At 39.6% G+C, this 24336-nt stretch overlaps 1 protein-coding gene across 1 annotated transcript in view; it reads right to left on the bottom strand.

Annotated features, from left to right (window-relative positions):
* Positions 1-8141: 8141 nt before the first annotated feature.
* The window catches only part of LOC146641209 (capping protein, Arp2/3 and myosin-I linker protein 3-like), a 35680-nt gene continuing 19485 nt past the window's right edge, over positions 8142-24336 (bottom strand). Inside the window, exons 23-40 of the mRNA XM_085398794.1 lie at positions 23868-23961; positions 22652-22750; positions 22447-22566; positions 22248-22361; positions 21995-22170; positions 21782-21869; positions 21576-21695; positions 18067-18133; positions 17550-17737; positions 17119-17198; positions 12801-12974; positions 12074-12272; positions 11251-11992; positions 11021-11127; positions 10761-10887; positions 9212-9283; positions 8958-9065; positions 8142-8737 (exon numbers count right to left, since the gene is read on the bottom strand). Coding sequence (XP_085254920.1) covers positions 8697-8737; positions 8958-9065; positions 9212-9283; positions 10761-10887; positions 11021-11127; positions 11251-11992; positions 12074-12272; positions 12801-12974; positions 17119-17198; positions 17550-17737; positions 18067-18133; positions 21576-21695; positions 21782-21869; positions 21995-22170; positions 22248-22361; positions 22447-22566; positions 22652-22750; positions 23868-23961 — 2716 coding nt within the window. The 3' untranslated portion in view covers positions 8142-8696. The remainder of the gene's footprint in view (positions 8738-8957; positions 9066-9211; positions 9284-10760; positions 10888-11020; positions 11128-11250; positions 11993-12073; positions 12273-12800; positions 12975-17118; positions 17199-17549; positions 17738-18066; positions 18134-21575; positions 21696-21781; positions 21870-21994; positions 22171-22247; positions 22362-22446; positions 22567-22651; positions 22751-23867; positions 23962-24336) is intronic.

The following is a 24336-nucleotide window of genomic DNA, read 5'->3' as shown; positions in this document are numbered from 1 at the left end:
AATTTTCAGTAAGATCGTCAAACTTTTTGAAAGTATCTACATTAGTGCAAGAATAAAAATAAAACATTTATTTTAGCTGTTAGGACATTTACAACTGTGTTTGCTTTAAACAGATTCTGCAGACGGATGTTGTGGTATTTATGAGTTAATCTGGTTATTTTGGTGGGTTTGCATTGCCTCGTTTTTCTTTAGAAATAGCTTTGCCTCTTTGTGTTTATGTTCATACTGCACTGTATTGTACAGCATACCTCCTTTATGCTTTGATCATTTAAAAACTGTAATAAAGGTTTGTTCTTTTTATAACAGTATGTGTTTCAAGCAGTTTTATTAATTCTAATATTTGATTGAATGTGTGGATTTAATTTTACTCATGACAAAATGTGATTTTTGTTAACAATTTCCAATTCATTTCAAATTAGTTGAAGCTGTTCCTCTTAAACACCGCAGTTTATCCTAGAATCCACCTGCAAGTGCCACCATGCTCCAACAGCCCAAAAATGACATGTTCAACATTTTAACCTATACTTTTCATTTTTTATACAAACTTTTCGTGGACATATTGTACCTAACAGTATCTGTGTATGTGCATAGATGCACATCTATGAATGTACCTCAACACCTCATCTATGCTTTTAGATAGACACACTCGCATAACCAGTATCAAGTAAATATACATACACCCCCATTTTCATTGGTTACTAATATTTTGGTTTGGGTAGTTTAAAAATGATTTGTATATTTCCTCTAGTAATAATTGCATTTGTCCATAATTAGGATTCAAAGAAAAGTTAGCTTCACCATGTTGTAGATTTCCTTCACAGGTATGTTCAACTGAATTAGAAAATCACATGGCAGCAACTCAGTGCATTTAGGAGTGGTTCAGGTGTCCTGCTGAAGTTCAAACTGGGCATCAGTGTGGAAGAAAGGTGGTTTAAGTGACTTTGTATGTGCTATGGTTATTAGTGCTAGATGGGTTGGGCTGAGTATTTCAGAAACTGCTGATTTACTGAGATGTCACACACTTACTGTCTCTGAGGTTTACAAAATATCCAGTGTGCTGCGGTTCTTTGGGCCAGACTGCTTTGAGCTGATAGGAAGGTAACAGTAATTCAAATAAGCACTTGTTACAAGCAATGTATGCAGAAAAGCATACCATAGAAGCTTAAACATTAGCGAGAAAAGCGTTACATGGTCTAAAAAGCCTCCATCTCTGGTGTGATATTTGGATGGTAGATCAGTGGTGTAATAGTGTGAGGGATATTTTACTAGCACACTTTGGACTCCTTACCAACAGATGAGCATCCTTTAAATGGCACAGCTTACCAGGGTATTTTTGCGGATCTAGTCTATATCTCTATGGCCACCGTGTACACATCTTCTGATCATTCAAATCATTTCAAAGTCGTTTTTTGAACATAATGATTCCACTGTACTAAGATGACCTCCGCTGTTACCAGAGCTCAATAGATCTCCTTTAGGATGTGGTGAAATGGAAAATTTGCATCATGGGTGTGCAGCAGACAAATTAGCAGTAATATTATGAAGCTATCCTTGCACAAATCTCAGAGGAACATTTCCAGCCCTTGTTGAATTTATAGTAGAAATAATTAATTGAGCTCTGAAAGCAAAAGGGCTCCAAGCCAATACTTGCAGACCTAGTTCAAGTATCCAGTGACTGTTTAAAACAACTGTCAGTTAGTGCAAATGATGTCTGTCTTAAAATGTATGTCTTCAAGGTTTCAGCATCAACTTTTCTTCTTACGTGTTTTTATTTTTTTTTTTTGCAATACCGTCTCAGCATGCTTGTTAGGTATGGGCGGTCCATGAGGCACGTGTGACTGACAGCTACAAATGTGAATTTGACTTTTGAACCATGGCTTAAAATGATCCCAGTTCTCAAACAGAATAGACTGCCTGTCCTGAAGACATTTAAAAATAGATGTAACCACACATCAGTGAGCAACTGGTTATGCAGGCAGTTATAGACTGTTTAATGAACAGGTCAAAGCTCACCCTTTTAAATTTCTACCAATTTGGCAACAGTGCGCTTTAATTCCAGAGTTTTGATTGCATTCATGTTCCAATCAGGATGCATTTTAATCACATGCTGACTTTTACTGCATTGCCGCATTTTGCAAAAATATTAACATTCCCATCTCTTAGTATGCTTACAACTCTTTTAAACTCTTGCTCACTGTTCTTTGCACATTTTTATGACTTCAAGTGAGATAACCCACTCTTAGAAAGAAGCTGCCAAGTTCTTCCTGGTTGCTGTATTTATATGACAGAATTACATAATTAGCAGTGAGCAGTAGTTCTGTAGGTTGTCTTCATTAGTTGCTACAAACCATGGACTGATGTTGTTTGAGCCACACCATCTGACAAACAGGCTGCTGGGCCGAAAGATGACTCCAAAGGCAGTAGCCTCTGTCACCCATTAGGGAGGCAGTTCCCATGACAACCCTTCTGAACAGCTCACTTATGACCTTTGCAGACGTGGTTGTAATTACATTAAATTACACTGCATCTTTTCCTTGTCTGCTTTCATGAGTCATTATCCATGCAACTACAGCACACACAGGACAAAGGATTTTGGCATTAGTTGTAAAAGGCAATGTGCTCAATCTAGAAGAAAGTCATTTTTAAGTTGTATTCTGCACTTACAATAAGTCACAGACGCTATAGTCAGGCTGGATCCCTCCTCATTTCAGAAGGAAGAGCAGAGGATTTTAATTTTATACCGGAGGGGTGTTGGGAGCTTTGTATGAACACATTCATACGCATTTCTTTGGATTGTCTGCATCCTTTTATTTTCACTTATCTTTCTCTTCTGCCCACACATGTTCTCTCTCTGGCTCCTCTCTTCCCTCGGCCTTTATGTGATCGTCATGTTGCTTGGTAACAAGCAGAAGAATGATGAGGAGAAGAGTAGGATGTGTTCACATCATCCGTAAGAAACATGGTGAGCTACAGTCACCATAACCGCAGCCATGAAACTTACCCTAAAGTGTAAGACTGGAAAACTTATGACAATTACGTTTTGGTTTGCTATGTTGCAAGCCCAACATTGTGTCTTATTTTCATCTGTATTTGAGTTTAATATCTACCCATTCTAGTTTGCTTTGGTTGAAATAAACTTCACCCCAAGCAAAATCTACTTCTTCAAGCCAAGACACTACATGTTCTTTTTTTCTTGGTTTCTTTGCTTTCTAACATGTCTGTGTTCGGTGGAACATGTGGAAAATAATGCTAAAATTTTAATTTAGGTGTTTATTTTACACTTTGTTTATCAGATATCTTTATCAGTTGGTGTAAACAACATGACACCATGGATGCATCATGCCTCAGCACCAACTGAGCATCATTTAAACACTACAGCATACCTGCTTACCATGTCCATACCTTTATGACCAAAATCTTTAGATGACTCATTCTGATTTGTTACAAAGCTGAATCTAATTTTAAAACATCATATTCCTAAAACAAAAAAGTTTCTCTCTGTTGAATCTGGTTTTATCCAGTGTTTAAGTAATTATCCAAATGACTGCCTAATTATATAGATAATGATGCTCATTTATTGCACACTGAAACTGTTCAGAAAGCTTGCAGTACTAATAATAGCTCTCTTAATCCAATTAATCAACTGGGAAATTGTCACTGTGATTCCAATACAACATACAAAGTCATGCAGTAAATGTCTTTTACAGGACATTTTCTTAAAATAAGATACTGTAACATTCAAAGCCAGAAATCTCTGCCCTATCATAAATGAAAATAAATAATGTGTATTTTCTCATCATTTGCATGTGTTAACGTTAAAGAAAATGTGTGATATGTTGAATATTATATTAAGTTTTTTAGTTAATTAATTTCTTCTTTATTTTTTTTACCTTCCTTTAGGAACTCAAAGCTGCACTTACTGAAGCAGGTCTCTCCACAGTTAATCTATAACATAAATTTTAAAGTATTTCATGATAAAACGGATTCCACATCAGTTTCTGAGGTGAAGTGGGTCTAAAAGTTCAAACCAGCACCTGCGTTATATTTCACTCCACCGTCATGAAGTCATTGCTACAGCTGCTGCCAACACACTCCATCCATGCTCACCATAAATCAGAGTTTGAGATGTTAAATCTGAAGAGAGCTGGTTGTTTCTCAGGCAGAGTAGCTGAGCCCAGAGTAGATTTGGGGAAAACGAAATATTTACCTAGAAAGTGTTTGTGATTAATTAACAAGGAGCTCATCAACGCAAACTTGTAAAACCAGTATTTCCCGGCCACCTGAGGGAGTTTTGGGATCTATTGCAGAAATGCATTCATAAACTCTGCAAAATATACACGTGTTGCATTTAATGAACACAGCAATTAGTTTAAGTCAACTGAAAAAAACCCCAAACACTTTCGCATTCCCCCAAAGGCTGTTTGCTCATTAAAAATCACTGACTCGGTGGGAAAAAATAAACCTGTTTATCTCCATTTCAGCAAACTGCAGAAATATTTCCTCACTGCGTGGCAGTATTGTAACTCGCATCTGAGTCATTACAGCATCTTTAGAAAAAAAAAAGGTCACAGCACGGTTGCTAATGACAACCTCCAAGACTGCTTCTCTTCTTGGATTGTGTGTGTGTGTTCGTGTGTGCCCAGTGGTTGCCTCATTTGTGAGGATCAGTCGCCCCCTGCTGTTTTACATTCTTTGACGTGCGAATATGTGAGGTTGTCATGCCAACCAGAGGGGGGCATTTCTGAAGTCAGGAAGTAAATTTAGCATCCACCTGTGATCATGAAAATCAGACGGTTAGAGTTTGATACTGCAGAACCATAGCTTTTGCCTTTGGTATTAGTTCTACCGATCTACACATGAGCTAACGGAGATAACATGCCAATAAATAAATAAATAAACAAACAAATAAATAAAATTCTTTGTAGTTTTACAATAGTCTTTAATGTTGAGACCATTGACTGTACATAATAGATGATTGTGGCTGCCTATGAGTTTCTCAACTCATATTTTGAAGTTTGGGATGTTGCATTTTGGATGGTTTTATTGAGTCAAAAATAAAAGATACCCAGACAAGAAGTCATTTAGAAGAGTTACAAGTTGAGAAATCCTTAGTAGCAAGATGCGTTACAGGCTATATCTGCACAAAACATTTATTTAATTTAATTTAAATGGTCACTAGGACATAAAAAAAACTGAATGCACAGAAGTCAAATTGCTCAAAAACTGCCAAACTTTGCCCCCAAAATAAAGTTTCTGATGGATTTTTCCCCTCAAAGTTATTCACCATGTTAGCTGTTTGAGAGTTTTTTTCCTATATTTAAATTCAGGTTATTTGATGTCTCATCTTTATGTGATATCACACACATACACACCTTGTCTTTAGTACTTTGTAACATTTAAATTAAATACTACAATTTCACTCACTAAAACTGGTATGCAGATTGGTTGGTAATTGAAGTCATCACAGAGAAGCTCACATCATTTGTTGGATCATTCTACTGGCTGCATGACACTAATAATGCATAAGGCTCTATCTCCATGAAAACGACTCTATTCATTTCTCTTTGCAGTTGATAGCTGGTCACTATGACAGAGATGCTCCAGCTGTAAGTTTCCTACAGCATCCTCTGTCAGTCAGTGGTATTCTGTTTTCACCTCAGCTGCTTATCTCAAAGTTGAAATGAGTTTAAGTCTGTCATGGCCAGTTTGCCTGTCATCACTGTAAGTCACTGAATTGCCATTCACGGTCTCTGCTAATTGGTTTCCGTGTGCATGGTTTAAGCCTTGACACAATTTCATCAGAGGAGCTGCCCTCCTACCATGGCTTCATTTCTTTTCATATTTTTCTTTGACATTTTGGTCACATGGGGGCAGCGAAAACAAATCCAAAATGATATTATTGTCTTAAAGTTGACTTTTGGAAAAAGCTGCCTAATTACACATCCAGCAGCCACAAACATATATATATATATATATATATATATATATATATATGATGAAATCCTGAGTTATCTGTGTAGGTTCATGTTATGGTAGACTAAAACACTTGAATTGAAGGCAAATGAACTTCTCTTTTTAGGTTCTTTAAGATGTTTCACCTCTAATCTTCCAAAAGCTCTTTTGAACCATGCGTCTGTGATGTGGGTGTTTGGTCTCTCCCATGTATAGGTTATAGGCTCTCCCATGAACAAACAAACAACTCAAGCACTCCACCAACACAAGGTGCAACACAGGAGATCCAGCTCACCAGGACAACACTTAAAGGAGTTTTTAAAAAAATATATATCCACAGTTTGGACAAAGAAGACAGCTGCTTTATGAGAGGAGAAGGGTTCATTTATATCCATCGTTAGAGGTGGACTACGATACCAAGCATCAGCCATAAATCTTGAGATCCCTTTCCAGGTGTTTCAAATCCCAGTTACACCTTGATCATGTGACCTTAGTGACACATATAATGGCAGGATTAGTCAGCAACTTTCATGACCACCTCCAAGCTGTTAACCTTATTAGGAGTTAAATAGAAAGAAGTTTGGTTGCCTTTTAATCTAATATTCAAGACATTAATCTCAAACTGTTTTCTTGTTACCTGAAAGGATATTCACACAACTTAAATTGTTTTAGACAAGCTTTCTGGGCCAGTTCACGATCGGCACTGTCCTGTTGTGTCTTTTTTTGTCTAGTTATGCTTTAACTGCCTTGGTAGTTTGGTTGGTGAAAAATGAAGCTGTTGTCAATCAGATAGCATTGCACAGTGGATCAAATCTGATGGTACTTTTCTGTTTTCGTAATTCCATCAAATTTGACAAGATCCGCAACACCACTGGCTGCAATCCCAAACCATGACAGAGCCTCCACTGTGTTTTACAAATGGGTGTAGGCGCTCACTGTTATAGCTCTTTCTTGATCTCCTCGGTACAAATTGAGACAGACTTTCCAAATTTAGATCGATCACTCCATAAAACATCATGCCACTGACTTTCAGTGCACTTCTTGTGTAGCTTAGCACACCACAGCCTTTCCCTATTTCCCTTTCGCAAGACTGACTTCTTCCCCTGCACACCATCCTGAGATATATCAAGTTTTCAGGTAATAGCTCAGTGGTAATCTCCCTGTGGGTGCAAAAATATTAATTCATGGCTGTTATTTTCACGAAATAAACACGTATGTTTTTGTGACAGGCTTCTAGAAACAAAGTGCCCAAAGATTTAAATGAAACTAAGTTCTTAGTTTTTTGTTATGTGTCGACACAAAACTGGTCCATCACTTGTGTTCAGGCCATTTCTTATGCTTGCACAATTCATGGTTCAGTACTAAGTGGCTTAACAAACAAACAAACAAACAAAAAACCCAAATCTTCTTATGGTCATTTATAAGGATTGGGCTGAAAATGAGTGACAAAAAAAATCAAGTCTAAAATGAACGCTAAAAATCAAAATGAAAAAGGTGTGCAAACTGACAGTGAACTGTAAAAAAAACTGTAATTGAGTTATATTATTGAAGTGCACTATTATTTATCATTATCAATCCAAATTAAAAAGTCAGTTTAAGTCTAATTAAGACTGTTGTATAAAATGTCATAAAAAAGCTATATGAACAAAAAATGTTAGAATTTTGTCAAATTTTTGTCTGACAAAAACCAACCATGTGTTAATATTTTTTTTAATCTTGTATGTATGAGTTGTTTTATAAAATCCTAACTTGTTTTTACAAGATAATAACTCATCACATACACAGTATTATATCTGCCAATTTAATAGACTCAAAAGACGCCGAGTTAACACTCAGAAAAGTGAGCAAACCAGTAAGTATTTACATGTTAGGAACTAGGACCAGTGAATTTTTACTATAAAAAGACATTATTTAAATCTATCTGTTATGAAGTATTACTTAACTTTACATAAAAAAACATCTGATCAACAATTTTGTTGTTGTTTTGTGTGTGTAGGAATATGTTTGTTTTTTTTGTTCCCAGGTCCATCAGGAGGTCAAACCAGCCCATAGGAACTATACATATAACACAAACACAGCCTTTCACATACAAATTGGGATTTAATCCACTGTTTATATAAACTACAAACTATGAATATGATTGAATGGATTTGCACAGGCAATAAACACATCCTACTTTTTGTTTTTCATTAGGCTTTTATTCATACAGTGACAGTGCTCAAACATAATATTTCTTTTTTTTCTATAAAATATATTAACTTTCAGTTCCTGAAAGCAAAACTAGATATAAATCATCAAGTTTCATTTGATAAGAAGCAACTCATTTTCAAGTGTCAACCAAGGCAATCAACTGTATCAGCGGTCAAAAATGCATTGCAGATTTAAGAAACCACATTCTAATAAAGACATTTGTATTCTTCTGCCTAGCGAAGCCACGACGCTCAAGCACTCAGCCGGCTGTCCACCGACACACACACGACAATGATCTCATGGGTTTTTCTAAAGTAGCAAATACTTTTAAAATACTGTAGCCACAAAAAGAGCTTCACGTGAGAGAAAAGCAAAGACAAGAAACTCAGGGTGAAGAGGGAGGAAAGTGACGAGAGGAAAGCGTTTGAACTGAAGCGAGTGAACAGTGTTTTATGATGTCCTGCTCTGATGTTAGGCCTTTTCCCTCCTCTTCGCTCTTTGACCTCGCTGGATGACAACTCTGGCTTGACAGCGGCAGGTGAAGTTCTCAGGTATCACAACAGCTCGCTTTCCCCAGGTGCTGAGTTGAAGCTGTCTGTACGGTGGAACAGGATCATTAAATAGATAATCAGTACCGTTCAGCTGAGAGCTACAGATACATTACCTAATTTTCCACTGTATTATAATTGTGTTTAATGCTTTATAGACAGTAATTATACTTCCACATTATGGTAACACACACATAGTAACTGATTACAGCTGGTCGCCCACCCACACACACAAACACACATAAATAAAAACAGAGAAACATGTACCAGACAAGTCCAGGGACTTATTTCTGTTTTGGGGTAGTCTAGGTTTTTTCACGGGGGGTTTGCGATTTGGGGGCTTCTCAACGTTATTAGGGCTTTCCCTGTCAGTGCCTGAGTTCAGCGAGGACAGAAGACACAAATTAACAGTTAGATAGAGACGCTTCACGCAAACAGAGATCAACAAAACGTGTTTCATTCACAAAAGTGTGCGTATAACATTCTAAGGTGAATAGCTGCAGCTCATAATGCGATTATACCTGCATCACAGGACATTGCTTTTCTGTTCCTCTGTGGCTTCACTGGTGCTTGAGGCCTGAGTCCTTCGTCGCCTGAACAACATGTGATTGACACACAACAGGAGGTATCTTTAAATTTTGTTTTGGACGGACAAGGGACAGAATAACTCTGCCGTGATGTTATTGTTCCTGCCATTTTCATGTTTTTTAAATGAGACATTTAATATTGTTACATTTGTTTTAAAAGAACACTCGATCACGTGAACTAATACACAGAAAAGGGTATGCATATGAATGCAGAAAAGCAAACAGGCTCTGTGGTCACTTCTCATGTCAACACGAAACAAAAAATAACTGAATCTTTTTCTGCTGTTAAAGCAGGACCAGTAAAACAGTCAATTTGGCTAAGCAGGCAAGTATTAACTAAGTGGACCTAAGGTGGGGGACTGCTTTTGGCGTAATCAAATACGCCAAGGGAGTTTATCGCAGAGGCTTTCGTCTTATTATTCTAAAGGCTAGACTCTGCTTCTGCTGCTACACTGGAGACTGAAATTACCAGCATCATTTCAGCCAGAGTTTTATAGTCGGGGGAACAATTCTCCAGGGGAAAGGATCAGAAATCACCCAAAGTCCCTGAATGTGGGACTTTCTGATCCTGCAAACACACTTCACCAAGAGGAAATCGTGCAATGTGTCTGCACATAGGAGTAGCTGCAAATGTGACCCTGTAGTGGCCACACAGTTACTTTGATGCCTTGATAGAGGATTCTACAAAGGATAATTTATATAAAGAAAACAGACAAGATTACAGCATTTAATGTTAGGTTAGAGCCACCATCAGTGTTCTAATCAATTCAAATCTATCAAATTTTACATTCCTGTTAAAAAGTTCAATCAGTAACATTTTTGTCAATTAAAATATTCAGTTAAAGGAGATCTGCACACAACCTAGTTATATCTCTTTTTCTTCTTCATTTCCTTTGTGGTCCTTGACAAACCTTTGCAGTCCTATGGCTCTGCTTATAAGGTGACAAATTCTAGGAAAAGCTCGGGCCACTGGACCCAGAAGTCGAATACTTTGTTGGCATGATTTGAGCCCACTTGTCCCCTTAGAGCGAAAAATCGTCGACAATCAATGCAAAGTTGTTCTGATTAATGAATTTTATCCTGCAATGAAACATTTCTGCCCTGATGGGAGTTTTCTCTTCCATGATGACAATGTATTCATCTACAGAGCACAAGGGCTCTCTGATGGTTTGTTGATTATGATATCAATCATGGACCACCATCAAGCAACAACCCTCACCAAATGAAGTAAAATCTTTGAAAGATTTTGTTTCATGCCTTCTGCAGAGTTCTGAAGACTTCACGATCAATGCCAAGAATTCTACCCTGAAACACATCACTCACTGACTGGATTGTGGCTTAAAGCAGGTCATTGCGGTGGCAAGTCTAAATGCTGTTAATTCGCTAAATCAGCAGGCTAGTGGTTGTTGCTTCAGAAAAGTAGAAATAAATTGTTTGAGTACATTAAAAAAGCATGTCTGCTAATTGTTTTCAGCCCAGGTACCTTGGCTTGCAGCTCTGTCTGGCAACCCATGTATTGGCTTATCAACAGGAGGTGGGACGGGAGGAGGAGGTAAGTTCCTTTCATTGGCTGATTCTTTTGGAAAAGTCACAAACGAGGAGGTCTTTGGCTAGGCATGAGTACAGCACATGTGAACGAACACAGAGACAACATCATCAATGAACACATTTGGTTTAAATATACACTAAAAACAACTGAGCAAACAGAACAAACCGACTTGTGTGTGGCTTTAAATTTCATACCTTTTCAGGAATCGGGGGAGGGTGACCTTCAGAATCTCGTCTCTTTTCCTTCTCTTTCTTCTCCATATTTCCAGGGTCCTTCTCTATATCTTCCTCCTCCTCTGTAGCTATAGATAAAAGAGAAGTGAGTGGCATGTAGACTTGCGGCAAAGACTGCGGCAAAAACTCTTTGCAAGCTAAAACAAGCTTTTTGACCTGCAGCAAATGAACACGGTTGACCTGTGTATTACCTGGCAGAGCGTCTGAGCTCTCAAGTCGATGCCTCTGCCTCAGCTTGGACAGATTGGGTTTGCTGCTTTGTGGCGGGGGGTCAGGTTTTGATGTCGCTCGACTGACAGAAAAGCCACCTCCTCCTCCACCTCCGCTCATCTTCCAGCCTTCTGAGAAAACTCCACCTGCATCAGGACACGCATGTCTGTCTCCCTGCGTGTCCTGCGGATGCCACTCTATGGCTGAAGCCTCTATGCTTTTCAGAGGATCTGTTTCATGTTTTGGAGACGGCGTCCTGTCCGATGGGTATGGAGGGAGTGGCCTTTGAGCTAGTTGAAGTGCTTGGACCTGTCTGTCTGTCTTTCTTCCCTGATGTCTGCTCTCATTCCACTGATTGTCCACTTGCATGTCTGCTGGCTTGTTCTCCGACCATGACCTTTCTATCTGTCTGCCGCCCATCCACTGTCTTTCAATTTTTCTGTCAATCTGCCTCTGAGTGTGTCTGTCTACAGTCCACTGTCTGTCCATGTGCCTGTCTGGATGCCTGCTCTCAGTCCAGTACCTGTCTGTTTGTCTGTCGGTCGTTCTCGCATCTCTGTCTTGCAGCCTGTCGTCAAACCACTGTCTGTCTACATCGCCATGCCTTGCTGCTATCATCCACTGCTTGTCTGCTTGCAGCACCTCTGCCGTCCTCTGTTTGTCGTCCGCCCAGTACTTGTCTGTATCCTCCGGCTGTTCAAACACAGCATCCACTTCAGATTTCTGTCAAAACAAAACAAGAAGAGGTTACGGACGCGTTACAAACTTTCAGTTAATAACAATAGTGGATTACACTGGCCCTACCTCTCTTGGAGAATAAAATGGGTGTTTGCTTCCACCCACACATGTGTGAGGGATGCCTGGCACTGGTGGTGGACTCAGAACGATAGTACTTTTCCCTTGGAGGTCATTCATTTTCCCATCAGCCGCCTCGCTGGGAGATCCAGCTCTGGCAGTAGACCTTGGAGGCTGGAGGAGAGTGTATACATTCTCCATTGCTGTCCTAAAAGTTGGAAGACGAAAAAATGTCCACAATTTCTCCTAATTTATCCCACATATTCAAAATACACAAAAATGTAACAAATTTTTAGAACAGGGCGTTTAGAAAGTATCAATTTTCTGGCGAAAATCAGATATAATACCATTGTAATCTGTATTTGACATGCAGCGTGTTCATTTCTAATCACTCGGCTGACTGTTGGATCCAGAATCGGAGACACCGGCTGCCATCTACATCTGTGTACACACTCTGGTATCAGCCTGCCTGCGCTTTGGCAGCTATCAGCCATTTCTTATATCAACAAAGAAATAAGGAAGATTAAGAGTGATATTTGTTGAACTATTCATAGGGTTCAGTGCTGTGGAGTGTCCTCACAAGAATCAAGATACTAAGCAAAAGATGTGAAGATGTAGCGTTGAATATGGAAAGATAAACTCCTAGTTGACGTTTTGTATTTCCATCTGTGAGTTCAAGGCCAAATCTTTCTTGAGAAGAATCCTCATGCATGTGTGTGCGTGCAAATACACTAACCCCGTGGGTGCTGTAGCAACAGTGTGACTCCCATCTCCATAAACCTCAGCTTCTGACTCGGGCCCCGGATGGGACAGAGTTTGGTTGCGGCTTTTACGGAAACCAAAGATGGCCAGCATGTTTCTCCTCTTCTTCCTCCTCAGAGAGTGCGCTTTGTGCAGCGACGAGAGCTGACTGCAAGAGGTGAGAGAGATCGATGAAACACACATGGTTCATTCCAGCACATTCATGTTTGGTGTCTACAGATGAGTCACCTCCATCAGGATATCACTGAATTCATCACAGCCATCCTGGCTGTCTCATCGGCTGCTGCGTTTTGTGTGTTGCTAAGCTACATCTCGTGGTATACAGTGATTTATCCAAAGTTCACTTTTTATATTACAAAAGTAATCATTTTAAAAGCACCGACTTCGCCTCACGAGCTTCCGCGTGGAAAGGAGCGACATGATTCTGATAAGCTCTGGATGCTGTTTATGAATTCAGCTTCACCAAAATGAAACCTGCATCTCCACATATTAAAATGATGGTTTTGCATTTGAGGCAATGCGTGGCCACTTTTGTGTTAACAAAATGGATAAAAATTAATTGAGAGTTGACTGTTAATGTTTAGCAGTCTCAGGAATTTGTTGTCGCCTCAGAGAAGCGAGTAATGTTTCAGATTTATAAAGCTGGACAAGGGGACACACTAACAGAGCTGCAGTACACTTCAGGTGAAAGTATTGACATCTAGAGCATTTGAGCAGAGTGGGGACTAGGGAGAGAGACCTGTGCCTGCTCCCCAGATACAATCGGGAAGATAAAAGGAGTGTCTTCATTGCTTCATTGCTATCAAAGATCCAATTAACAGCTGAACCAGGAAACATAAGGGAACAATAACGTGGAGTGGAAAGACTAAAGTTTTGATCTATGCACTGCATTTGTATGAGTTTGTGTATCTATTTTGATCATTTGTGTGGAAATATAAAGTTTAGTGACCTGTGACAGCCTCAGGCAGCAACTTTACGCTGAACACTGATAGCTGGCATGCTGTGGTGCGGTGGATTTTATGTCCCCGAGAGCCGTCTTGGAAAAAAGTCACTATAAGTTATTAACTTTACTCTATGATTTTTGATGCAAGCGTGACTGCGCACCATTTAAATAGGAGAGGACGAGGATCAAATACATGTGAAATTGTAGAACACCTACTGCAAAAATGCATTCTTGTTCTTAGTAACTGTGAAAAAGAGGTGAAAACATGTGGACTAAAAGGACTGGAATAAAGTTATGCAGAGATATTTTCAGTATTTGTTGCAGTATCTGATATGAGATGCAATGTAGAAGCTGAACTGCATGCTCTGTGTCTTTCTCTTTATTTTTGTAACACTGCAGCAACTGATTACACATTGAACAAAACCACCAAACCAGATCTGACGTTAGGTCACAAAGTACCTCCTGGAGATCTCTGTGAGGTACCTTAACGACTACTTTGATCATCAACATGCAACCACCAACTGACCGATCATCTTACTACCAAATCACAAACTCTAAACAGTCCAGCTCCACTAATCATCACAAAGTTAATGATTTAATTAAGAAGAGATGAGGGTTGCCGGAATTTGCTCGATCTGCCTCTGAATGTTCGAGCAGACAGCGGGACATAAGGAGCGAGCCAAACCTCGCCGTGAGATTGCATCAAAGACAGACAACACACTGGCCACAGAAACAGTCTTGTTGGTTTATGAAAATCATGAAGCATAAGCCAATTAAAATAACAGCTCAGTAAAGTTGTGAACACACACGCGGTCAGAACTCAGCAGGGTTCACAACAAAGGAGGAAGAATCATTGATCTTATGTCTTGAAATGCAGGGTTTTCTTCTGAAGCCAGGTCAGTTAAACTGCAGACATTTTGACTGAAGGATTAGTGAACTAAGATTGCAGAAATGTATCTTGGTTAACAAACTAACATAATGAAATGTTTAAAAATATCACATTTACTAATTAGGAATAATAATCAAAAACATAGCCTGCAAAAAAAAAAAAAAATAGAAAGGAAAAAAGAAAAAGAGATAAAGTAACAGAGATGCAGAAACCCCTCCTGAGTAAGTAGAAAACCTTTCAACCCTTTGAAGGTATCTGTTTTAAAAATTCTTTTTATTCTGATGTTTAAATATATAATCAAGTCGGAGAAACACACTCAACACAGTGCATCAAAAAATGTAACCACATACAAAGGCAGCTTTTCAAAAGGCATAATTAAGAATAAAATACCATTTCCAAAAGGCTTTCACAGTATGACTACTGTTGTTTATAAGGAAAATAACCAGCTAACATTACCGAACAAATACTAAACCTATTTATCTTGAGATATTACAAGTGGTGCCCGAGATTGTTTTCAACGAATTAAAGGGAACCCACTATGCTCATTTCCTCTATATATTTATTCTTGGACATTACTAAAATAGTTTTGCATGATTTTGAAACTATGTCTTTCATCTTATAACAGGCCTTGGTGCACCCCTCAGCTCATCCTCTGAAACAAGCTTTTTGAGCTTTCTTCATCCTTCCCTTAAGGAAACTTTCTTCTGATTGGTTGTCCCTTATAAAAAAGCCCATCTAAACAGTGGGTGGTAGGAGATGTATGCCTGGGATTACCATATTTAGGATATCCCTTCTCTCTGCCATACAGAGCCAAGAGTAGAAAAACGCTGTTAGAGTAGTTTGAAGCCTGAGCCTTTTGCTTATAGGGATTAGTTGTACTTATACATACACTGACCTCATTATTTTAAGCTTTGGCCATGATTACCAGGAGCACCATATACACAGACAGAAAAGAAGGAAACACAAAATAGGATCACTTTCAAGTCATTATCTATGTGTTTAACTAAAATGAATTGAAATGAAATGAATCGACAGCTCAGCATCTTAGCAAGATAAGCAGTTTGATTTTAGCTACAAATATCTATTTTATTCTACAAAAGACACATTTTTCAGAGTGCCTGGCTTTCAGTGCAATACAATAATTTGTCTATTCATTTTGTGTCTTTTGTTATCTTCTTTTCTTGGCTTGCCACTGAGACAGTTTCCCTCTTTGTTACATAATCGGATGGAAATCATTATATCGATTGATGAAAAATTCTCTTGGAGTTACTTATTTTGTAATTCCCCTAATGCAATCCATGGATGTGTATTGCACACATACATTTTAAATTGCTTCAACCCATGTACCCATTTTCCTTTTACCAAGTTATCATAACTATTTACACAAACTGAACAGAGCATTAGCTGAGCTCAGGTAAATTCAGCCTGGAGTATCGGCTGATGGTTCAGCTGATCCTCATCTTTGTAAATATCCAGTTTGCAAATCACAAAAAGACACTGTCTTTAAAGAGTTTTTTCTTGCACATTCTTACTGCACACCTGCAAGCCACCTTGCAACCCACCACAGTTCCTTCTTTGCATTCTGTGTCTGCCTTAATGCATATGATGCCCTTTGTCATTCATGCCTACTCTGTTCTCTGCTAAGGTCTTGCTGCTGCTCACCAGTATGCAAGTGAAAGCTAGCTATTTTTTCCCTGCCTTATGCTTTCCAAATATGTGGACAGAAGGGTGGGGATTTGTCCCAAAACAAAACCTGCTAAATATATCTTACTGCAGACTGACAAACAATCTTCTTCCGACTGTACCCACCAAGCACTGAATGACCACTAACATTGTTTTCTGGGCTAAATCTTGTCAGGTAGTCATGGCCTTAAAAACAAATCCCTGTATGTCTAAATTTGGTTGAAAAAGTAAGTTAAAATTCATCTTTTCAAGACATTGCAAAGATGTCTAGAAATAAAAATGGGCTCTTTTTGCTGTTAGCGCATTCAAAGGCAGTCTGACAACACAGAGTGATGACTGCAAATAAATCCCACAAAACCAAAACCAAAAATTTATTCACAACCTCATGTATTCAAATTATAAAGAAGCCCAAAAGCAGTAAACATGTCTTCTTGTATTCACGGTAAACCAACCAACTCTTGGACAGCTTATTAAACACCTGCATAACTATGCAACAATAATCTAAGGGTGACAATAAATTCACTGTGATGGATTACCCTGCTCCAGCAGTCGTGAAGTCTGCTGATTTTCACAGTGCAGCAAAATAACGGAAAATTATGACTGGTGGGAAAAGTAGGAGTTCTTTGGGAAACAACAGTAATTTTAAGTAAATGTGAGATGCAGGTTTGAAATGCAATATTCAGGGAATGTTTTGTAAGGTCAGGAGAGAATTACAGCTGACAGGTTGCTAACAGAGTGTAAGTATTGTCAAAGTGCAAATATAAAACAAACTCTTACCTATCAGGGAGCACTCTTTTCGTGTAGAAATCAGGGAGTCCATCATCCAGAGGGCTTATCCCACCATTTTCACTGCAGTGCTGTGCACACACAGACACAAACACACACTTAAAATCTTTTTAGAGAGGTCAGTTTAGTGGGTTTCATTTGTGAATGTTATGTATTTGCAATAAAACAAATGGATTACAATGCCTTTACTGAGATGACATAATCCAGTTGCAGGCACCCAATTTGAATAGATTACTTCTGCAAAGATAGCAGTCATCGCCAGCAGGCACATATTTTGGGAAATGGGAGAATTATGCATAGATATATAGATAAATGGTTGGAGATTTGCGTAAAGGTGATGTATACTGAATTATTGGGTGCAGCTGCAGATTATTTAACATTTTAATATGTGTCAAACAGTGCCAAGATCAGGCAAGCTTTACTCTCTCAGACGGGATGTGCCCTCCCTTGTGTCTCCGCGGAGGCCTTGGACGAACTCGCGTTACGTGATGAAGGGGCAGACCCTGCGTAGGCAGCTCTGACAGACCCTCCCAGGATGCCGAACGGGATAGCGGTGACGAGTATGATGGCACGGAAGGGGGTGGAGAGGAGCTGGAGTCATCACACAGGCCTGATGGCAGCGAGGAGCAACAAAGGGATAGAGAGGATGTGAGGACAAGAAACTGAGAAGGAACTGTCAAAGAGTGGGGAGATTACAGGGAGTCATCATTTCTGCTTCAAAGTCATCAAATTCAAAACAATCAGTAACTGCTCTGACATATAGTGACTCAGACTTGGCTCAGGCTAGATTATAACAGCCATTAACAGACTTCTGAGAAGAAGAGATGGAAAAGAGGGGAAAACCGACTACAGAAAACGCTAATGGAGCTTCGGGAGAGACAAGGAAGGGGTCAGAGCTGACTGAAGAGAGAGGATAATAGGCTATACAGCAGTACTCACTCAGCCTGGTGGAGACAGGTCGTATTCGTCTTGTTCTAGAGCTGTGCTTCTTAATGGCTATTGTGTCCTGGGAGAAAAAAAGAAAAAGTAAAAGTTGCTGAGATGCTGAGGGAAGGAATTAGAACGAGACACGCATGCAAACAGGCAAACAGGTCAACGGAAATATTGTACAAGACGACCTTTAGGGCAATCACCGCTTTTGCCAATGAAGACTTGTCAAGTCAAGGTGCAAATTTTAGACATATTGATCATGATGCTGTTTAAAATCCAGCAAAAGCTTATGGATTTCACATGTAGAAAGAGCAAAAATGTTCCCAGTGAAGCCTTTCTCTAGTTGAGTGGCCTTATATGTATAATGTAGGCCCAATGAAAAAAGACTGACTTTATTGTGTGTAGAGAAAATGTGGCAACCACAAATCAGCAGAAGTGCTGTTGTGCATACGTCACATAACTGCGGAGTTGGTGTATGGAGCCATGAGGCATGTTAGAGTAAGCTGACAAAAACCAGAGGTCTCCCTGCTACAGTTAGGAGAGACAGATTTGAAAAGGTAAGAAAAACAGACTGAGGAAACCCAAAGTTTTAAGTTAAAGATCCAATTGAAAATAAATTACTGCAGAGAGATTTTCAGAAGAAACAAAACAGCTGGCTAAGTGTTTCTGGCCTTGATAGAGGTGCTGCTCTAGGGATGACACTGCCAGTCTCATCAATTTGGTCCAGACTGAAATAGAAAGTAGCACAATAAGGGGGTGAAAATTTCAGCCAACTCAAACATTTGGTTTATATATCTGCAATATAACTGTACCATCATTTAGACACCAGCTTCACAAGACTGCTAATATTATCAATAGCCCATCAAGGTAAATGAATCTTAGGTTATGAGTGCAAAATTAGACGTAAATATAATTAATTACATTTTAAATATAACAGAAAGACCCAGGACGGATCCTTGAGGATCTCCACAGGTAATGTTAGCAATTACTGTTACTGTCACCAAAATCAGGCACAAGAGCAGACAATGCAAAGACCGTTTACTTCCCTCAAGAATATTGACCCGGACTGTGATTGCGTAAAATATTTGAAATGAAGCTTGATCAAATGCATTTCATTAAAAAGCTGAGACACCAAAGTACTGAAGCCTACAATGTCCATGATGTATTAGTTGAGACAGCAAGGTATTGGTTTCATTTTTGCAATACAACAATCTTCACTAGCTGTATTACTCAATGAAATAGCAATGTTTCAAATTCCTTGCAGGTAATGATTGAGCAGACTGTGATGTATAAAGTCCCGTACTTAAAGTAGATTCTTGAGATAATGTCAGGGGGACGGTTTTACTCCTGCAGTTTTACCAGCTGTGTTGTAGATACTGAGCTATTGATTTAGTGCGTCAGCAGAAATTTCCTTTTTCTTCCTTTTTTCAGGTTTATTCGGCCTCCTGGCATTTCAGCCATATTGGTAACATTCAGATAATATTTGGTTTCAGGTTTAGTTTTCTCATTTGGAGAGATGATAAGAAGAATTCTGCAACTAATAGACAGACAAAAGCTCTAATTTACTGTTAATGAGCAAATGTAGATACAGCACACAGCGGAGAACTCATTTTAAAACTGGGAAAGGGAAGGAGGTGTAGCTGCTCCATAAGAAGATAAGAATATTTTAATAACTTCAGAATTTTGTGCATCAACATCATGGAGAGCCACAAACTTAAATATTCATCTATAAAAAGCCTGCTTTTTCTTCATTGTCCATTGTCTATTGTATCTAACAATAACTTGATTTCTGTTTAATGCCAGTCAGGCTTTCAGGGTAGCAATTATTGGCCTTTTGAAACATGGACATTCAATATCGTGCTTCAATCACTACAATCAGTAGAAGCTTCTAAAGGCCAAACACAATTGTACTGACTATACATCATCAATTCAAGTATTGTTAAAGCGTCTCCAGTGAAGGAGTGGGAGCCTTTCAATATTTCTGACCTTTAACTGTAGTGTTCCTGTCAGGAAAGTCAGCTTAATATTTCAAATGTCAAAACCCGGAGGAAAAAGTCCTCATTCCTGCAAGTTTTGTCACTACTGAAACACTGTTTTTGCCTTAGCTGTAGTGCTCAAGTTTAATAACGGGATAAACAAGCAGGGGATCGTAAACCTAATTTAATCAGCACACTTGCTGATGCATATATGATTGCAATGACAAACATGAAATATTGCGATTATGCAACAAAATACAAAACTGAGAAACAATTCTCCTTTCCATGTCAGACACAAATTGAAAACGGTTTGAAATATTAGACTAATATATGTGAAATCACACTACTTCAGGGTCTTCATGAGAGTCATGATACTTTATCATAACTCCAGGAATTCAGTTTCTACAGCTAGCTGCTCAGAGGCAAAATAAATGCTGAAGGCAAGGTGGGGGGGGGGGCTACTTCCTGGGCTTTTTCAATTTGCTAAAGATTGCTAAGAGGTAATGTTAGATGGGATAAAATTAATTTAAATCTCTGAAATGATTTTGTTTGATAGCAAGAAAAGATCACACGGAGAGGGCTGCAGGTAATAAAGCCCCCTCAGCCCATTTGTGTTGATAAAATTGGGCATACTAAAAAAAAGTAAAACATTTCCTGTAAACATTTACATTTAGTTATCATTTCATATTTACTAACGGCATCCTTATCTCATTTCATTTCGATGGCATGTTGGTGCAGTGTTTACTGTTACTGCTTTACAATTAGAGGGTTTCAGTCTCAACCACCTGGTTCAAACGGGTCTTTCTATGTGTTCTGGAGCTTGGATGCTTCCTCAAGGTACTGTGACTTCCTCCCTTAGTTCAAAGACATTGGTGTTAGGTTAAATGGCAATTTGAAAATTTGAAACTGGCCCTGAGTGTGGTTGTTTATCCGTCTGTCTGTGTTGGCCCTGTGATGGACTGGTGACTAGACTGGCCCACCGGCTCCAGCCCAGCCTGAATTGGATAAATACTTACAAAAACGGAAGGATTTAAAGTAAACAAAAAAATTGAAAAATTAAACTCTGCGCCTCTCGCAACCGCTCATTTAACATCGGAGCACATGAACCCTGGGTAACGCTCTGCTATGACTTCAGGAATATCCAATTTCAAAAGTGTAGCTGAAGTTCAACAAAAAATTCTGGGAGGCTGAATTTTCTGGAAAATTTGATAGCGATTGTGGTAGCGACCACAATTGAAGGCATGTAGAAAACCACAAATTCCCAATTTGTGAGGTGTACTCCCTTCACCCTCCAACTGGTGGCGGCAGATGGCTCCCACTCCCTGAGCCTGGTTCTGCTGGAGGTTTTGTTCCTGTTAAAAGGGAGTTTTTCCTTCCCACTATTGCCAAGTGCTTTCTTACAGGGGGTTGTTTGACTGTTGGGGTTTTGCTTCTTGGCTGTTTTTGCGTTTTAGCATTATATCAATAAAACTGAATTCACTTTAAATATTTAATTGAATATTTCTCGTATATGGGTCCCAAGACACACGTAAGTTCACTCACTATGCTGGTGCTGAGCTCTTCATCTGTGATGTCCAGAGAGTCCCTGTGCCTGTTAAACCTCCAGCCTGTCCCATCTTCACACGTCCCCTCCCAGCATTTAAGATGAGAGACCTGCCGAGTCTGAGAAAGACAGCACTCCTAAAACTTTTGCTCCAAACAAAACCTGTGTATCCTTTACAGTTTCACAGTAAATGCTTTGTGTTTACCAGGTTCTTATGGGTGGCATAGAGCTCCTGAAGGATCTGGTCCACGATGGAGTTGGTGAGATAGGAAACCACTGACAGCTTTACTTCTCTGCAGAAGATTGGGTTAGAGGAAAGGGAGAGACTGACGGGAAGAAGCTTGGTAAAAGTGAGAGCAAATCAATATTCTTCTTATCAAATTCAGACTTATTGTTGCTGCTTCAGCGTCTCACTTACTCCAAGGCTCTGTGAATGTCCTGTGCTGCTCTTTCCATAAGGGCAGTGCGAATGGCAGAGCGAGGGATGGACACACGCTCAGAGACAGATGAGAGGGGTGGGCTTAATCTCTCTGCTGCAGAAGAAGATAGAGGGCAGAGCTCGCGGCACAGAGACACCATGGAGTCGACAATCACCTGCAATGGATGCCAGCGATCGGTGACTCTGTCATCTGTTACATATCAGTGTCAAAAAAAGAGGCTGCTAGATGTACCTGCAGCTCCTTGTCAGCAGCTTTGGCAAGTTCGCCAGCCAAGGAGTCGAGTCTCTGCCGCACCGGCCCATCCACAGACAGCACATGAGCGAGCTCACACAGTGAAGGGTAGAGCTTGGAGCACCACAGAGAAAGGATTCATTCATATTCAGTGTGACAACAATGCAAATACTACGCTTGCACATTTCACATCACTCACAGCGCGAGAGTTCCTCGCCTCTTTTAGCACTTGTTTTGCAGCTTGAATCTCCTCCATCTCTCCGACGCCCCGTAATAAACACACCTGCTGCTGGACACGCACACAGAGGCGCTCCATCACCTTGGAAACAGACAGGCGGGGGAGTGTTACAAGTGCAAACACTCACAAACAGACGCAGATGCGAGCGCACGCTGACGAGCCCTACCTGTTCGGCGGTGCTGGTGACCAGGCCCTGATGGAGCCGCAAAGCCTGTCTCTGAGAGAAGCGCTGAGTCTGGTTGTTCCTCACCAGAGCACGCTGGATCTGTGCGGCAAAACGATTATCACGATTATACTCTCACCATGAAAACATGAAGAGCACAAACAGAACATAAGCGGCGTCAATGCAAGAAGGAGATTTCAGCAGAAGGAAGAAAGTGCAAAGAGCCAAGTAGAGGGTGCTGTCATTTTACAACAAGCAACAAAAGCATCTTAAGACTAAGATGACTGTAGAATCCTTGTTAAAGCTTTAGAGGTGGCTCCCTAAAGCTCTTAGAAATTAACACAGCCTTTATCCAAAGCCCTTGTCCCTCTCCTTTCCTCAAGAGAGAAATAATTACAGTAATAACTAGAATTTGCTTGTTAAGTCTAATTTATGAATCTCCTAAAATGCCACTTTCCCGATGCTGTTTGAGTTTACATTCATGTATTCATAAACAAGTAAACAGAAAAATAAATGAACAAAATTATTGCACATTTATTCACCACTGTCTGTTTGTCGGCACCGCAAACAGAATATGTTAAGAGGCTCTTCATGGTAGGCGCTTGCACTCAGTCTTAAGTGCTGCAGAAATTTAAGAACATATGAAGAAAACATTCTTTCACAGTTAGGCTTAGGATGAACTTGCTTTCCCGATAAGCCTGTAGTACAGCTTCATCTCAGACATATGAAGCTTTTAGATAAACCTCGTCATCTCTTGATGAATTTCACTGTTTTGTGCGAAACTACGCAGATTCCTCCAGAGGTCCAAATTTTTGCACAACACGTTTCTTTGAGCACACCAAGTTTTCATTCAAATACCTCATATTTGTTTTCATTTGCTTCGGATAATGTCTTTGTCTACAGTCATAAACATCTGCTCATTTATGACCTCAAAGCATTTGATGAATTTATAAAAAGGGCAGAAATTAATTTTGAAGAGTCAACACCAAAGTGTTTTGTTGTGAACTAGAAGAATTTAATTAAATCCCTCTAGCGTCTCCTGTAGGTTGAAAGCTTTTAGGGATTAGGGTTGTTAGGTAGGGCTCTTTATCTCTATTTTTGAGTTACCCCAACGGTCCCCAGGCCACTGATGAAGAAGCTATTAAGCTTTTTTTAATCTTCCCAGTTTTAAGTAGTACTGTAATAACTTTATTGGTGGCTTTACTCCAACCGTCCCAACCTTGGTCAACGCCTGCTCTGTCCTCTCAGGGGCGCTGCGGTACGCCTGGCTGATGTCACTTAGGGGTAGAGGCATGTACTGTAAGGTGAAATTACTGAGAGGAGAAAGCAGAAAACGAGGGAAGGGACAAGTTATTAAGGGAGACAGTAAGAGACTAAAAAGAGAAAATAAAGTGGGTTACAGAGTCCAGGGTTAGTTAGGGTTAATATCCCCACTGGACAGAGCTCATCCTAAAATATTTTTCCTGTGCCATTCAGTGACTGAGTAATACTTTGATCGTTGCAACCATGTCATCTTTTGCCTAAAGGCAAGTCTGGACCACTTAAGATAGCAAAGTGGAAAACAACAATTTGCACAGCTGAGCAACATGGTTAAATGTTCTCAAACATTCTTTAATAACATTTCTTAAAAATAGTTCTAGCAGTAGATGTGTAAGACATGCTCTTATTTATTGATTAGAGTCCAGTGG

Source organism: Rhamphochromis longiceps, linkage group LG23 (assembly GCF_057381845.1).
Source record: "Rhamphochromis longiceps isolate RC_006_pf linkage group LG23, R_longiceps_female_GT1.1, whole genome shotgun sequence".
In the NCBI taxonomy this organism is placed as follows: Eukaryota; Metazoa; Chordata; class Actinopteri; order Cichliformes; family Cichlidae; genus Rhamphochromis; species Rhamphochromis longiceps.
This window is presented reverse-complemented; position numbering and strand designations above follow the sequence as displayed.